Raw genomic sequence first — 16,767 nt, forward strand, 5'->3', positions numbered from 1 at the left:
AAGCTCAGTCAGCTGCCCAGCCTGAAGCTCAGTCAGCTGCCCAGCCTGAAGCTTAGTCAGCTCCTCCTCCAACAGCTCCATTTTCATCACAACCACCACTCCAGCCCTCAGTTCAGCCAGCTGTCCAGTCGCCCTTAGCAGCCCGGTCTCTTGTGTTGCCACTAGTCCAGCCATTAGCACGGCCTGCACCTCAGCCATTTCTTTTGTCATCATTTCAGTCTGTAGCTCGGCCATTAGCTCGACTGCCTGCTCAGTCCCCTGCAGATCAGCCGTTAGTTATCGGCTCAGGTTGCAGCTCAACAGCCAATTCAGCCACCATCTCCACCCACTCATTCTAAGGAGGGAGATAGCCCTATGAAGACACTTGTTGTTTCTCAAGAGCTGGCCTATTTAGAGACTGTTACACTCTACAGGGCCTCCCCAGAGGCTGAGTTTCAGCCCTCAGTTAACTCTGGACTCCTGGACACGAAGAAGCCAGTGCAACCTGTTTTTCCTGGGAGCTCAACAGGGCTGTCTCAGCCATTGGTCTCTGCTTGAGAGCTCAGAGGAGTTAACTCTGCCATCTCCATTCTATGCTGGAAGCTCTAGTGAGCTCATTCGGCCAGCTAAGGACTGCATCCTGCTGTTACTGCCTGAGCAGAGCCACTGCCTTGTGCAGGTCCAACCAGCTTTGTCCCTGCCAGAGGTTTCTGCGCCTGCTGGTCCCGTCTTGTCTCCGCCAGACGATTGTTTCATCCGTCTTCAGTTTCTGCTGGAGGGTCCGAGGGATTGCTTCAGCTGTCTTCAGTCTCCGCTGGAGGGTCCGAGGGATCCATCCAGCCTGCAGTGCCACCACCTGCTCCTTCGTTTGCGGCTGCCACGCCCTCGTCTGGTCCTGCCTCGTCTGGTCCTGCGGTTGCCACACCACCGCCTCGTCCATGTCTAGCTCAGTGTCGGCGGCCACCTTCCAGGTCGCTTGCTGAACTTCTTCGCTGGCGCAGACAGCCTCCGGACCTGTTTCGACGCCGCTGCAGTCTGCCCTGCGGTCGGCCTCTGGACCTGTTTCATCTCTGTCGCTGGCCTCCGGGTCGGCCAAGTGAACTGCTCACACTTTTGTGCTGTCGGCCCCCGGGTCGGCCTCCTGAACGGTCTCAGTGGACTCTAGTTTGGTTAGGCTCTTTCGTGCTGTACTTTCTACATGCTGTGTGTTTGTCGTGTTTCAGTTCCTCTGTTCCGAATTTTGTTTTGTTTTTGTGAGAATTATTTTTAAGGAGATTTTTCCAGCATTAAAGGTGCGTTTTGAGTTCCTTTTCCGTCTTTGAGAGTCCTGCATTTTGGGTCCGTTTTCCTGCCTGCCACACAGCCTATTTTGACAGCTCTAATAGGATATTATGGTCGACAGTATCAAATGCTGCACTGAGGTCTAGCAGGACAAGCACAGAGATGAGTCCACTGTCAGAGGCCATAAGAAGATCATTTGTAACCTTCACTAAAGCTGTTTCTGTGCTGTGATGAGCTCTGAAACCTGACTGAAACTCTTCAAATAAGCCATTCCTCTGCAGGTGATCTGTTAGCTGTTTGACAACTACTCTTTCAAGGATGTTTGATATGAAAGGAAGGTTGGAGATTGGCCTATAATTAGCTAAGACAGCTGGGTCTAGAGATGCTTTTTGAGTAAAGGTTTAACTACAGCCAGCTTGAAGGCCTGTGGTACATAGCTGATTATTAGAGATAGGTTGATCATATTTAAGATTGAAGCATTAATTAATGGCAGGACTTCTTTGAGCAGTTTTGTAGGAATGGGGTCTAAAAGACACGTTGATGGTTTACTGAAGTTAACTCAGAAAGATCAATTGGAGAAAAAGAGTCTAAATGAATATCAAGGGTACTGAAAGTAGCTGTAGATAATATTACATCTGTGAGATAATTGTAAGTAATTTTTTCTCTAATGGTTAAAATTTTATTTGTGAAGAAGTTCAAGAAGTCCTTACTAGTTAATATTAAAGGAATGTTTGGCTCAACAGAGCTCTGACTTTTTGTCAGCCTGGCTACAGTGCTGAAGAGAAACCTAGGGTCGCTCACAGTGGACATAGATGGATTCTTTCACTCTTCTTTCCTCCCCTTTCACTCCTTTCACCAGATGGTTTGAAAGAGGAGTAAAAGAAGCCATCCATGTCCACTGTGAACGACCATCTTTGAACAGAGGTGGTGGTTTACGACACCAGCTGTCTGCCATATTTAATCCTGTTTTGAGATTCTTCCCAGGCACCTTAACGTCCACTCACATCCTGGCCATTTGACCTCAGTAAATCCCATGATAGGGTGGGGCTACTTTTTACAGTGGGTTCACCCGAAACCTTGGCTGATTTTTACCCACACCCGCTTTCACACCTTGGCTCATTTGATTAGGTAGAGGATCAATAGGGGACCATGACCCTCTCAGGGACACTCCCATAGGTCTTAAAATCTGGGACTGAAGAAGCCTCTCGGATGAAATGTCTTCAAGGAAACTTAAAGAAGTCCACATGCTTTTCTTTCCAAGGTATTTAGACAACTATTACATGTTGCCAGGTAGAGTAGAAAATTTACCATCTGTATTTAAGTATCATCTGACACATATCACCTCTCTTAAACAAATGTCAGAGCAATTAAAAAATGTAAGTTTGTTAAATAAGATAGAAGTTAGTGACATTTGCAAATGTTTTGTTTAAAAGAATGAATCTTTTAGGTCCCTGACCTAATTTCTCAGTTGGAGCTCTAATCAATCCATCCATCCATCCATTTTCTTCCGCTTATCCGGGGCTGGGTCGCGGGGGCAGCAGCCCAAGCAGAGAAGCCCAGACCTCCCTCTCCCCAGCCACCTCCTCCAGCTTATCCGGTTCCCAGGCCAGCCGAGAGATATAATCCCTCCAGCGTGTCCTGGGTCTGCCCCGGGGCCTCCTCTCAGTGGGACATGCCCTGAAAACCTCGCCCAGGAGGCACCCAGGGGGCATCCTTGTCAGATGCCTGAACCACCTCAACTGGCTCCTTTCGATGTGGAGGAACAGCGGCCCCAGATAGCAAGGAAACATTGAAACAATGTTGAGTCAATATCAGGCGACGTCATTGAAGCAACGTTGAAGTGTGACGTTGACCCAACATCACTCTTGCACCCATTTTTAATGTTGAAACAACGTCAGGTTTTGATGTTGAATCAATGTTGAAACCTGACATTGATTCGACGTTATATTTTCTAACACTGTTGACATTGAAACAACGTCAGATTCTGATATTGAAACACTGTTGAGCTATGGTGTTGATTTTCCACCTCTTTCGCACAGTTGCTTTTTATTGAAAAAAAACAAAAAACCAAAAAAGGTCAATAGACATGTATCATTTGCAAAATACTTTATTAAAAGACAAAGTTTCCTATTTACATTTCTATGTTTCACGTCACTTTTTATTATTTACTCCGGGATGGGGATGGATGATGTGCTTCCTGCGCGCCACCCATACGATCTGGAGCATATCTGAGCCATTTCTGGACTGCTTGAGCAAAGACCAACTCAGACATAGAGTTCGCCCCTACCTGCTGCGCCAGGCCATCTAGGACAAAAAATAGACACACACACACAAAAAGGGAATTAGAGCACATGAATAAGCTCTTGTTAATTGTCTTCAGCAGGGAGAAAGTATGTAAACTCCTAGGCTGATAAACATGAAAGTCACCAGGCGGAAATCAGCAAACTGCCACATTTGATTCCCAAAGAGCTATAAGCTGAAAATGTGATATGTCTTAGCATGGTGTGCCGTGTATCCTTTAAAAAAAAAAAAGAAAACATGGGTCCTCGGGCTGTACAAAGTGTACAACCCGAGGACAAAACAAGCCGAAGACCAAAGACTCCATCTCCAGATTAACCGGACATGAAAGTCTTGTTATTAAGAAAGACAAAGTAATATAGCAAAAAACAGACATAGGAAATGTGAAACGCACCCAGCACATCAATTGATCCCTTTATTGTTCACTTTAGGCTCATAAAACTACAATGTTAAAACTTACCAAATATGCATCTGCACAGTGCTGTCTCTTTAAATGCCCTTTTTTGCTTTGTCTGGTCCTTGTTTTTTTCCCCTGTCCAGTTGAGTACAGAGGCCAGCTCCTTTGTAATGGCATAAACCATTACACGGCGGACTCGCACCTCCAGTGTGGTCCAGCAGCACCAATCAACGCAAAGCGTCTCACCTATAGACACATTTTATGAGATGGAATTAGCGTGTCTCATGTCTTAAATGTGTATGCAAGTGCTTGTGTGTTTACTTCATGTAATTGATGATAGAAACATGTCATTTAGTTTTCCCTAAAGCCTGATTTTCAAGTCATACAAAGAATAAACCAAAGTATTGGCAGTGCAATGTATTTCTATTCCCTTTTGTTGGATATTCATTTGTTAGTTCTTGTAACTGCTAAAAGTGTTTACTAGTTTTTGCCTGTCACATATATTTGTTATACCATGTAAACTGTGAAATTCCAAGATTTTCAAACTTGCCTTGTAATAGTGGCCTCACAGAGTCTCTGGAATCTACAGAAAAAAAAATCACAACAAGATGACATTCAGGAGTATAAACTGGTGTTGTGAAGATAAGAGTACAATGACATTGTGATGCAGCTTTAAAGCTTTTTTAAAAGCATACCATCTATAGGGAAGACATCAGACTCTGCATGCTGGGGAGATCGCAAAGCTGTGTCGGTTTGTGCCGGAGTGGCGAAAGGTGCCGGAAGCTGGGTGGGGCATTATGATGGTTGCTATCAGTGGGCTGGGGGGCAGACTGCGGAGTGATGAGGGCTGTTTAGAAAAAGATAATTTTTTAAGTATTTAAGAATACAGACAACTTGTCAAAAAAGTTTCCTCGTGTCAGACACAGATATGTACACAGACACTAGACAGTATTTTATTACCTGGTATTTTCACTCGAGGGGCCTGGGGAAACCGTTTTTTTGTAGGCTGCTCATCCTCTGAGTCCGTATATGTGTACAGGGGATTTGGTCTAAAGAAAAGAAATTAAAAACGGTCTTAAGTAATTGTAAATATGCTTTTGGCATATTGTTTCCTAAAGTTAGTTTGATTTCTAACAACACACACAGGAAACAGAGACGTGCAAGAAGGTACAGTATACAATGAATTTTTGAAGTGCACAAGTGTACACGGCTTTGCATTTTTAAAAAGTTTACAAACTTCCACTTTTTGGACTATATTATGTGGTGATATTGCAGTATGCAAGCACCACAGATATGTATAAAAGACAAGATCATAAATTCTTAACAATCAAAGATATGTTTGTGAATATAAAGGTTTTACTTGTGCTTTCTTTTAAGACTGGTCTGGGTTTCTTCTTCGGACTGAAGGTCAGACGTATCACAGCGTTCACGTGGATATCTCTGAAGACTGCGTTCTGCTTCGTGAAATGTGCCTGGAAATACAAACACAATGTACGGCCAGACATACATTACCTGTGGACAAAAGGTGCAAACGCATAGAAAAATCAGCGGTTTCAAAAATACGCTGGTACGTGTGGACGTAGCCTTATTCATTATTCAAGGCACAAACGGAAAGTCATGTACGCGTGCAACGTAAAGTTAGGTGAGCGTGCAACGTACAGTCACGCATGCTGCGTGAGCATTCAAACTGAGTCTAAAGTTTTCGTGTGCGCATTGAAGCGAGTGCTCTCCAATCATCAAAAGTAACAAAGTCATTGAACACGTTTATACAGTTAACTTTATGTTTATCAATCATATATCACAGATTTAGAATTTTTTGTAGTACTAAGCAACTACAGAGCGAAAGTCTGGGTCAAGCGCCGAGGCGACGGCAAGAACACAGGAAACCTCGAAGCGTTAAAGCTAGCTTTGTAAGGGAATATAACGAAGAAATTATGAAACAAAAATGTTTTCTTTGTTGATATACTTTGTTCGCAGTGCAATTTATTTGTTGCCGGATTGTAAGAAGTAGACACAATTTAAATAACAGTAAAAAAAAAACTTGTTAATGTTGTACATTAACAAGTTTTTTTTGCAAACATGGAAATACCGAGTAGGAAAAAAAATCATTCATTCTTACCTTATACTAATCATGGTGCAGGCCAGTGCAGTGCATGAACTGATGCCTTCTCCGGTCAATTCCGCTGAGAGTAAATTAAATGTCCCGCTCTACTGTAGAAGACAATGAATACCGGGGGAGGGGGGGGTGTACCAATGTGAGAGGGGTGCTGCGGAATAGTCCAAGTGATCGCTGCTTTAATTTCCCGGTCAACTATACATAAATTGCACGTAGACACGATTTTTTAAAGCTGGTGAACTAGACCAAGTCATTGATAACAAATGAACAATAAATCTACTTTCTCTGGTACTTTATACCCGATCAGTTGCAATGCAATTTAATGCTCAACTACAAATCGATGGTTTTTGATGGTGACCGGAGCCGAATGATCGTCAACTATAAATAGACGTTTTCTCGACGTTGTTGTTGTCACCTGGTCGACTATAAATAGATCAAATATCAATGACAAAAAAACAACGGTGAATCAACATCGTTACAACGTCTCTATAGTAAGACCGTCGGTTTACCACAGTATTTCAATGTTGTTACAACATTGGCATTTCAACCCCGACCATATACGACGGTTCGGATGAAAAATCAACATAGATTCAATGTCGTCTTGCTATCTGGGGCTCTACTCTGAGCCCCTCCCGAATGGCCGAACTTCTCACCCTATCTCTAAGAGAGAGGTCAGCCACCCTTCGGAGGAAGCCCATTTCCGCCGCTTGTATTCGCGATCTCATTCTTTCGGTCACTACACACAGCTCGTGACCATAGGTGAGGGTAGGGACGTAGATCGACCGGTAAATTGAGAGCTTCGCTTTTACACTCAGCTCTCTCTTCACCACAACAGACCGGTACAGCATCCGCATCACTGCAGCCACTGCACCAATCCGTCTGTTGATCTCCGGCTCCCTTCTCCCATCACTTGTGAACAAGACCCCGAGGTACTTAAACTCGTCCACTTGGGGCAGGGTCTTGTCCCTGACCCGGAGTGGGCACTCCACCCTTTTCCGGCTGAGGACTATGGCCTCAGATTTAGAGGTGCTGATTCTCATTCCCACCTCTTCACACTCAGCTGCGAACCTTTCCAAGGCCAGCTGGAGGCCATCACCTGATGAAGCCAACAGGACCACATCATCTGCAAAAAGCAGAGATGATATCCTGAGACCACTGAAGTGAAAGCCTTCCGCCACTTGGCTACACCTGGAAATTCTGTCCATAAAAATTATGAACAGAATCGGTGACAAAGGGCAGCCCTGGCGCAGCCCATCACCCACCAGCAACAAGTCCGACTTATTGCCGGCTATGCGGACCAAGCTCTTGCAACGGTCGTATAAGGATTGAATGGCCCGTAGCAATGGGCCAGACACCCCATACTCCTGGAGCACCCCCCACAGGACCCCCCGAGGGACACGGTTGAATGCCTTCTCCAAGTCCACAAAACACACGTAGACTGGTTGGGCAAACTCCCATGCACCCTCAAGTATCCTCGAGAGGATAAAGAGCTGGTCCAGTGTTCCGCGACCAGGACGAAAACCGCATTGTTCCTCCTGTATCTGAGGTTCGACTAACGGACGGACTCTCCTCTCCAGCACCCTTGCATAGACTTTCCCAGGGAGGCTGAGGAGTTTGATTCCCCTGTAGTTGGAACACACCCTCCGGTCCCCTTTCCTAAAGATGGGGACCACCATCCCGGCCTGCCAGTCCAGGGGTACTGCCCCTGATCTCCACGCAACATTGCAGAGACGTGTCATCCAAGACAGCCCTACAACGTCCAGAGCCTTCAGGAACTTGGGGCGGACCTCATCAACACCAGGGGCTCTGCCACCAAGTAGTTGTTTAACTGCCTCAGTGACCTCGCCCTCAGAGATTGGCGGGTCATCCCCTTCGTCCCCAGACTCTGCTTCCACCATGGAAGATGTGCCAGTGGGATTGAGGAGATCCTCGAAGTATTCCTGCTACTGCCTGACAATTTTCTCAGTTGAAGCCAGCAGCACTCCACCCGCACTACACACAGTGCAGGTAGAACACCGCTTTCCCCTCCTGAGTCGCCCGATGGTTTGCCAGAATCTCTTTGAGGCAGTCCGAAAGTCTTTATCCATGGCCTCTCCGAACTCCTCCCACACCCGAGTTTTTGCTTCCGCCACTGCCTGCGCCGCATTCTGCTTGGCCTGTTGGTACCTATCAGCTGCCTCCGGAGTCCCACAGGCTAACCAAGCCCGGTAGGACTCCTTCAGCTTCATGGCTCCATGAGAGGCACCAACTACCTTGCGGCCGCAGCTCAGTGCAGCGGCTTCGGCAATGGAGGTGCTGAACATGGTCCATTCAGACTCAATGTCCCCAGTCTCCCTCAGAATGCTGTTGAAGCTCTGCCGGAGGTGTGAGTTGAAGATCTTGCAGACCGGGGCCTCTGCTAGACGTTCCCAGCACGCCCTCACTGTACGTTTGGGGGCGCCAGGTCTGTCCAGCGTCTGGTGGGCCTGCAGGAAGATGGGCCCATGTCCCTTTTTCGGGCTGTGCCTGGCCAGGCCCCATGGACTAATGCCTGGCCACCAGACACTCACACTCGGGCACCCTCCCCAGGCCTGATTCCAGGGCGGGGCCCCCGGTAACCCTATCCTGGTCTTTTCATAGGGGTCTTCTGAATCGCTCTTTGTCTGGTCCCTCACCCAGGACCAATTTGCCATGGGAGACCCTACCAGGGGGCAAAAGCCCCCATACAACATAGCCCCTGGTATCCCTGGGACACACAAACCCCTCCACCATGATAAGGTAGCGATTCACGGAGGGGAGCTCTAATCAAGTTATAACTGTTCTAAGACTGTAACTTTGAAATGATATTAATGATTTGGGACATGGGAAAAGAACTACACTGGACATCACCCGGTTATATATATATATATATATATATATATATATATATATATATATATATATATATATATATATACTGTATATAGTTCATAGGAAAAAAACACAAGCCATGCAGGGTCCCATCTGCCGATTTCCAAACCCTACAGGCCCTGCTTCTAATATCTTGATTGGTAAACAAAATGGACACCTCCAGAGATTGCTTCATTAGCTTTGCAGCTGGAACAGCTTCAACTCTTCTGGGAAGGGTTTCCACAAGGGTTAGGACTGTGTTTATAGGAATTTTAGACCATTCTTTCAAAGTGCATTTGTGAGGTCTTTACAGTCCCGTGGCAGCTTTACTTGGATGGAGCTGCTCGGTCGTGGAAACCCATTCCGTGAACCTCTCCATGCATTGTTATTGGGCTAATCTGAAGGCCACATGAAATTTGGAGGTTTCTAGCCACTGACTCTGCAGAAAGTTGGCAACCTTGGTGCACCATGTGCCTCACAGTCTGCTGAACTCGCTCTGTGATTTTACGTAGCCTACCACTTTGTAGTATGGTTGATGTTATTCCTAATCGCTATCACTTTGCTATAATACTACCACTAACAGCTGACTGCGGAATATTTAGTAGCAAAAATATCTGTGTTCTCAGTCATTCAGGTCATCGTAGTCTAAGGAGCTTGGAAAGAAAAGCGTCTGGACTTCTTTAAGTTGCTTGAAGATGTTTCACCTCTCATCCGAGAAGAGAAATGATGAACTAAAGAAGCTTCTCGGATGAGAGGTGAAACATCTTCAAGCAACTTAAAGAAGTCCAGACGCTTTTCTCTCCAAGCTCCTTAGACTATTTAGTAGCAAGGAAATTTCACGACTGAACTTATTCCACAGGTGGCATTCACTGAGCTCCTGAGAGTGAGTTATTCTCTCACAAATAAAAAACAGTCTGCATACCTAGGTGTTTGATTTTACACACCTGTGGTCATGGAAGCAATTGGAACACTTGAATTTGATGATTTGGATTTCTGTGGGAATTTTGGCAATACAGTGATCCCTCGCTATATCGCGGTTCACCTTTCGTGGCCTCGCTGTTTCGCAGAATTTTTTGGGGCAATTTTGCATGCTTTTTTTTTTTTTTTTTTAAACAATGCTTTGTGTTCTGCGTCCTGATTGGCTGTAGACCATTGTCAGTCAATCTCGTGCCGTGTCTCCTGTACAGTACAGAATGCGTTCAGCTTGTCAAATTTACACAAATCTTCGCTAGCAGTGTGACTCTGAAGTGCTGTACTGTATGTTTGTATGTTTTCTCCCCAACAAGAGAGAAAAGTGAAAATGTTCATGTCTGAGAAAAGTGTATAAAGTGTGTAGTGAGGGGTTTTACAGCCCTAAAACATCTATAATAATAATTTTAGATAAATAAAGTTGGCTACTTTGCTGATTTCACCTATCGCGGGTTATTTTTAGAACGTAACGTAAACGAGGGACCACTGTATAGTATATATGACAATGGGTATTGGCAGGAAAAGGATTGGACAATCTGAGTCTGACTAATTTATCAGTTGATAACTGCTAACTCTTGTGGCCATGGGTGAGATACTGCACAGAAACACATTGGTTTGGCCATTTTAGCCTAAGTTGGATAAAACAAATAAATCCCTACTCAAACCCACAAATCAGTCAAAGCAATTTAGTGTTTTCAATGATCTTTATTAAAGTAAACTCTACACTTTTACTATTGCTTTTATTTTTTTGTCTTTGCACTCTCAATTAGAACCTTTTGCAATCAGCACATATACAACTTTTCAATCGAACTACACTTTTGAGAAATACAAAAATATCACAGTACATTTTCTACTACGTCACCTTCACCTGTGAGGTCCAGAACCAATGAGCCAGTTTCAGAACCACAGCAGCTGCCTGGACTGTGTCAACATGTCTTGAAGTAACAGCACCATGGGCTATGAGCTAACCACATCGAAGAAGAGGGCCACTCAAACACACTGTGTCATATGTGTCTGGTAACTGTCTTGAAGAGTGTTGAGGCTTAAGTGGACCAGAAAACTGAAAACAAAGAAGACAGCACTTTCCAGAGCAAAACCAAAGCCATGTCTGATTAAGAGAACGTGGTGCCAAAGTAATAGTCTCAGAACATTTGGGTTTTAGATGATTAGCTACACTGTACATGTGTGACAGTGTATACAAAGCATGAGCAGCATATAATTCAGGACCTCGGACAACCTAAAACGCTAAGCTGATATGGTGACTGGTACTGATTACACTGTAATAGATGTCAGTGTAATCTGCAGAGAAAACAAATGTGGTTGAAAGGTGAGATAGCGATGTCTGGGACTTGTCCACTGTGTATGGTTTGCACTAAAAATGTACAATTGCTGAACCAAATTCCTAGCCTTCAAAAACAGGCACATGAATAATAAAGCACACATTTCAGTTTTGTGTGGCTTATCTGGGTTTTTCTGAGTGCGGCCAGAAAGTTTTTCTTTTACACTTCAATCATCCAAACAGTGGTTTTAGTTCTGTTTGGTGCATCAGAACAAGGCAAATGCACTCCATATCACTGGACAAACGAAAGGCTTATAAAGGAGTGTTTACACGGTATGTTTGGCTTTTACAATATGGAAAACTTTGGATGAAAAAGGATGTGGATCAGTCAAATGGACAATGCTGCTTCCAATAGGTCTGCCATCCACATCCACACTGCTGTATTCCGTGCATTTAAACTAGTCAGTGCTTTAGATGCGGTGAAGGAGGGCTGGATGCATGATTTTAATATTTATGGTCATGCTATTCTAATTTCTTTTTATTACATTTTAGTCAGGAGTCTGTTTAGTAGCTGTGTTTAGACAGCATTGTAAACTAGATTAAGCAAATCTAGTTTGCCTTAAAGCATTTTTCTATTTATATAAAAGATCTATTAAATGTTCTGACAGCTGCTGGAAATCTAGGGATTCTATATTGGAAAATTATTTTAAAACAAACAAACAACTTAGCCCAAATGGGACTGATAAGGTGTTTTGACTGTTGGACAGTGTAGCTCGAGAAGGCCTTGCAGACATTGTTTGCCTAAGCAGTGGTGAGGTGGCCTCTGGTTTTGGTCTGGAGCTGTCACATGTCACTTCTCAGGCAGGCTAAAATGTACAAATGTATCCCACATAACAGAAAAAGCACCTTCAGCATTCCCTCACTCTCGTCCCATTCCTATTTGCTTACGTGTCATAGCCTATTACAAAGTATCAAAAAAAGATTAAACAAAATACTGAAAAATCCTCACCAATAGGGACAATAAAATGCTTCATATTAAACTTTTTTTTTCTTCTCACAAATCATTGTTTTGTCCCACACTGTAATGATTCAAATCCATGGTGACAAGACTCTGGTGAGTGAAGCATCTACCACTACACAGGAATGTTGCAGCATAAAAATAACTCACGCAGTGGTTTCCTTTAAAACAAAACTAAAAACAGAATACAAAACAGTGAAAATGAAGTGAGGATGAGGGGGAGAGATCCCTGTCAGTCTTAAGTTGAGGAGAAATGAAGAAAGGAAGGAGTACACTGGAATTCCACATTTACATAACGATAAACAATGATAAAACATCAGCCAGGAAGAGCAGGTAAGTGACCAGGCTTCTTCACAACGCTCTGGTGGACAAACAAAAAAAAACAAAAGTAAGTCTGTGAATTGGGGAATGGGAGTCGATTGCACTGCCTATGTGCGCTTCACTGAGTCCTCGGAGCAGGGAGCAATGGCCCTAACAAAATCACACGTAAGTGTGGTCAGCTCAGTGCAGTGGCAGTAGCTATGCTGGAGGCTGGATGGGACTTCTTGGCCCAGGCTGACGCCGAGCAGATTTTGAGTGTGCTGCTCACGGAGAGAAGGTTGCCATCTCCAGGGATATACGCTGCCATAGTTCCTTGGTCTGTTTGCCCCTTTTCAGGTTCTGCAGCACATCATTAAACTGCATCATACCCACAGGAGTCAGACAGAAAGCACCTCGTGCGCTGCGGATCATGTTGACAAAGTCATCGTAGTCAGCAGGTGTCAGGTGGATGAGCCGGTGGTGAATATGCTGCAGAGAGAAAAGGAGGTGACACTGGACAATGTAGCCTGAACCTTCCTATTTAAGTGGAGCTACTCACACATAACACATGCTGGACTATAATTTACAACAGTGTTTCTAAAAAGCTAGGTCACTGTAAAATTCAACCAACTTACAGATGTGCTTAAATGATTTACAACCCAAGTCCAAAAAAACTAAAATGTAAATTTAAAAAAGAATGATTTTCTAATCTTATAAACCCAAATATTATTGACAATCGAACAAAAAGAACCTCCAAAACATGTCAAATGTTTAAGCTGAGACATGTTACTGACCTGCCGCCATTCAACCTCGATTACTTTCAAAATGTTCATATAGCTGTTTCTTTTCAGCTTTTAGTTGCCCAGTTCATTTTAAATTTGATGACATGAAGATTTTCTCAGTTTAAACATTTGATATGTTTTTAATGCTCTACTGGGAATAAATTATGGCTTTATGAGATTAACAAGTCATTGTGTTCTGTTTGAACTGATATTTTACACAGCATCACAAACTTTTGGAACTGGAGCTGTAAATCTACATAATTGCTCGGTGCAGCCTCCACAACATCTTGTGTATTAATTGACAATTAGCTGCTGGGAGGATATGTCAGTCACTATGAACTGGCTGGAAAAAAAATACAGAAAATATGTAAAAAAAAAAAAAAAAAAATCGGCAATGGAGTCAGAGTATTATCAGATTCAGGTTATCACAACAGATTCCCAATTGGTCATGCAATAGAAAATTTCTGTTATTCTCATTTAAAGTGCTGCAGTGCTTATGCGTACGCTCAGTTGTGGCATCGTAATGGAAACTTCCACTCAACAGTCTAGAACTAGCTCAGCTGAAGAAAACAACTCTCTTTTGCAGGCGCTGATAATGCCAAGGGCATGAAACAGAGTACTCGTTGTAGTGGAGTGTTTGTTAGGTTTCATAGCGAGCCGCGTGAGGTGGTATGATCAGTTTGTTACTTCCTCCCTTTTTGTGAATGTATAAAGGAGTGGGAGCTCCACTTCCGTCTCAGAGACTGCATGACAGCATCTTGCTGGATGTACTCTCTCTCGTGTGCATGATAATAAACAGTGTTGATTATAGTAACCGTGTCTGCAGACTTGTTGATTAAAATTTCCACGACAGTCACTTGGGCCTGCGAACACATGTAGACAAATATTGGCCGAACCTGGCTTTTTACAACAGCTCTATCGTGCTTTCCCTTATCTGATACTTTTTACTCTCCTTACTGAAAAGCTTTGTTTTACTTTATTTGACTGAATTACATTTTTGGCTGTAAAAGATTTTAATTACTTATAAATATGAGATACTTGTGGGAATCAGTCCTGCAGCCCAACCTGCATTACTCTTTGTCATCAACCCCATTATGAATACAGTGGTCCCTCGCTATATCGCGGTTCACCTTTCATGGACTCGCTGTTTCGCAGATTTTTTTGTGCAATTTTGCATTTTTTTTTAACAGCGCATTGTGTTCTGCGTCCTGATTGGCTGTAGACCACTGTCAATCAATCTCGTGCCGCGTCTCCTGTACAGTACAGAATGTGTTCAGCTTGTCAAATTTACACAAATCTTCGCTAGCAGTGTGAGTCTGAAGTGCTGTACTGTATGTTTGTATGTTTTCTCCCCAACAAACGCAACAATGTCGATGAAACATTTTGCACTGTCAGCGGCAGCTGGGGGTGTCTTTGGTTTGATCCTATAATACTGGACTTATTTTTCTACGAAGGTTTGAACTTTGAGAGTTTAAACAAGAGAGTAAAGTGTGAAAATGTTTATGCCTGTGTGAGAAAAGTGTATAAAGTGTGTAGTGAGGGGTTTTACAGCCTTAAAACATCTATAATAATTGTAAAAAATAAAGTTGGCTACTTCGCGGATTTCACTTATCGTGGGTTATTTTTAGAACGTAACACCCGCGATAAACGAGGGACCACTGTATTGCGGTGAATATGATGTACCTGCAGATAGGCTTGCTGGCAGCGCTGGACAAGTTGTTGGAAAGCAGGTGTTCGAAGATGGGCATGGATGTGGGCAGGGTTCAGCCTTTGCAAGGCCTCCATGATTAACTCCTGCAGGACAAATGGACTGAGGACGCCTTTTGCTGCTCCAACACAGAACTGGTACACATAGTTGACTCCTGGCAGGACGGAAAGAGAGAGAGAAGTCTGCTTTGAGCCATGTAGACAGGAAGGAGTAACAGTGATTAAGATGGAGGTAGGAGTCAACTGATCCAGGGATTGCTGCCTGAGTTGACTCCTACCTCTGTCTTAATCAGATTTGCATTCAACTTCAGCCAACACACAGATCATCTATAAAATTTCAAATAATAAATCAACTGTGGAAGAGATTAAAAAAAAACGACACAGATTACAATTTAACTGAAAATGACCATGGAGCGATTAATCCTGTTATCTCTTGAAATGCTCTTAAAGCAGTCTAAAGAGGAAAGCTTATAGCTAAGCCAGCATCAATTAAAATAGCTAAAAAGGACACATACACAAAAGAAGAAGACTAAATGTCTGAAACTGAATGACATGTGACCCTTCATTATTTCCTTTTTAAAAGGACCCTTCATTATTTAATTTGATCCTTTTGCTACGTCAGGAAGAGGAAGCTGTGGACTGGAGTGAAGCCTGTTTATTTGTCTTCATGGTTGGGTTGTTAGGCATATGAATGGTTACAGCATCAGTGCCAGAGATACCGGCAGGATGAACAAACTAATCCGCAGAGCTGAAAGCATCACTGGTCAGAATTTGCAGGCGTTCCAGTCAGTGAGGGACAGGAGGTCACTGAGCTAACTGCCCTCCATCATGGACAACCCATCACACCAAAATCCACTCCACATGTCGAGGCAGCAGAGCTCCTTTTCCCTCAGTCCGATTCACACTTACTGCCATAAAGAATGCTTCAGGAAATTCCTGCCACTCTCTATAAAACTGTACACTAACTGTTTTTCTGTGACAGAAGAGTCCACACATAGTTATCGGTTTTACCCTTTCTTCTTTTTCACATAGTTTAGTAATACAGTTTGCACTACTCTCTTGCACAGTGTCAGTCTTACTTCATTTTTACTTTTGGTTTTTTTTCTCTCCCCATTATTGCATATGTAACATTTTTGCACTCTCTTACAGTATAAGGCCCTCATTATGCACCTGTGGCACTTTTATTCAAGTTGGTTGCTTATTAAATGTAAACTGTACTCTTTCTATTCTTTATCCTTGTGCTGTAACAACTATTTCCCTTATGGGATCATCGTTCCCATCCATCCGCCACAGAGAGTTCAGGCTATGTTGAAAAATAAAGATTGTCATAGCACATTAGAATTTTACAATCTCTGTTCTCATATACCTTATTTCCATTTATTTTTCCAAATGTTTCAATACATTGTTGCATCTATTTGCCATTTCCCAGCAAAATGCAAAGAAATAACGGATGGCTTAAGACCTAGAACATTACTATATAATTGAAGGCTTTACTTTTTTGTATTTGTTTTTCAAAACTGGCTTCTGTAGCAAGTATTTCTTTTATTATCTTACTTCCCTGATTTCAAACAGAATGCAAATATGTGTCCAGGTCAGTGCAGCCAGAGATGTCCCTTTATTTGGTAAAGTCTCACCTAGCCTGGCAGCAAGTCCCAGCAACCATTTGACGTCCTCAGTATAAGGAGGGCTCCTGGAGAAGTTGTTGGGATGGTCATTGTGAGCCCTTCTGCCCAACATCTCTAATGCCAACATGCCTTTACAAAAGACAAGGAA

General features: G+C 43.4%; 1 protein-coding gene and 1 long non-coding RNA gene across 2 annotated transcripts in view; both read right to left on the reverse strand.

The window, feature by feature from the left end:
* Positions 1–3,351: 3,351 nt before the first annotated feature.
* LOC134640359 (uncharacterized) lies at positions 3,352–4,362 on the reverse strand. Its single transcript, XR_010095460.1, has 2 exons — positions 4,019–4,362; positions 3,352–3,564 (listed from the first exon to the last, which is right to left on the reverse strand). It is a non-coding gene; the product is annotated as an uncharacterized LOC134640359 (long non-coding RNA).
* A 6,242-nt stretch (positions 4,363–10,604) lies between these two features.
* Positions 10,605–16,767, reverse strand: part of zswim8 (zinc finger, SWIM-type containing 8) — a 47,815-nt gene continuing 41,652 nt past the window's right edge. Inside the window, exons 24-26 of the mRNA XM_063492297.1 lie at positions 16,629–16,748; positions 14,971–15,149; positions 10,605–12,994 (exon numbers count right to left, since the gene is read on the reverse strand). Coding sequence (XP_063348367.1) covers positions 12,791–12,994; positions 14,971–15,149; positions 16,629–16,748 — 503 coding nt within the window. The 3' untranslated portion in view covers positions 10,605–12,790. The remainder of the gene's footprint in view (positions 12,995–14,970; positions 15,150–16,628; positions 16,749–16,767) is intronic.

This window comes from Pelmatolapia mariae, linkage group LG13, assembly GCF_036321145.2.
Source record: "Pelmatolapia mariae isolate MD_Pm_ZW linkage group LG13, Pm_UMD_F_2, whole genome shotgun sequence".
NCBI classification, from domain to species: Eukaryota; Metazoa; Chordata; class Actinopteri; order Cichliformes; family Cichlidae; genus Pelmatolapia; species Pelmatolapia mariae.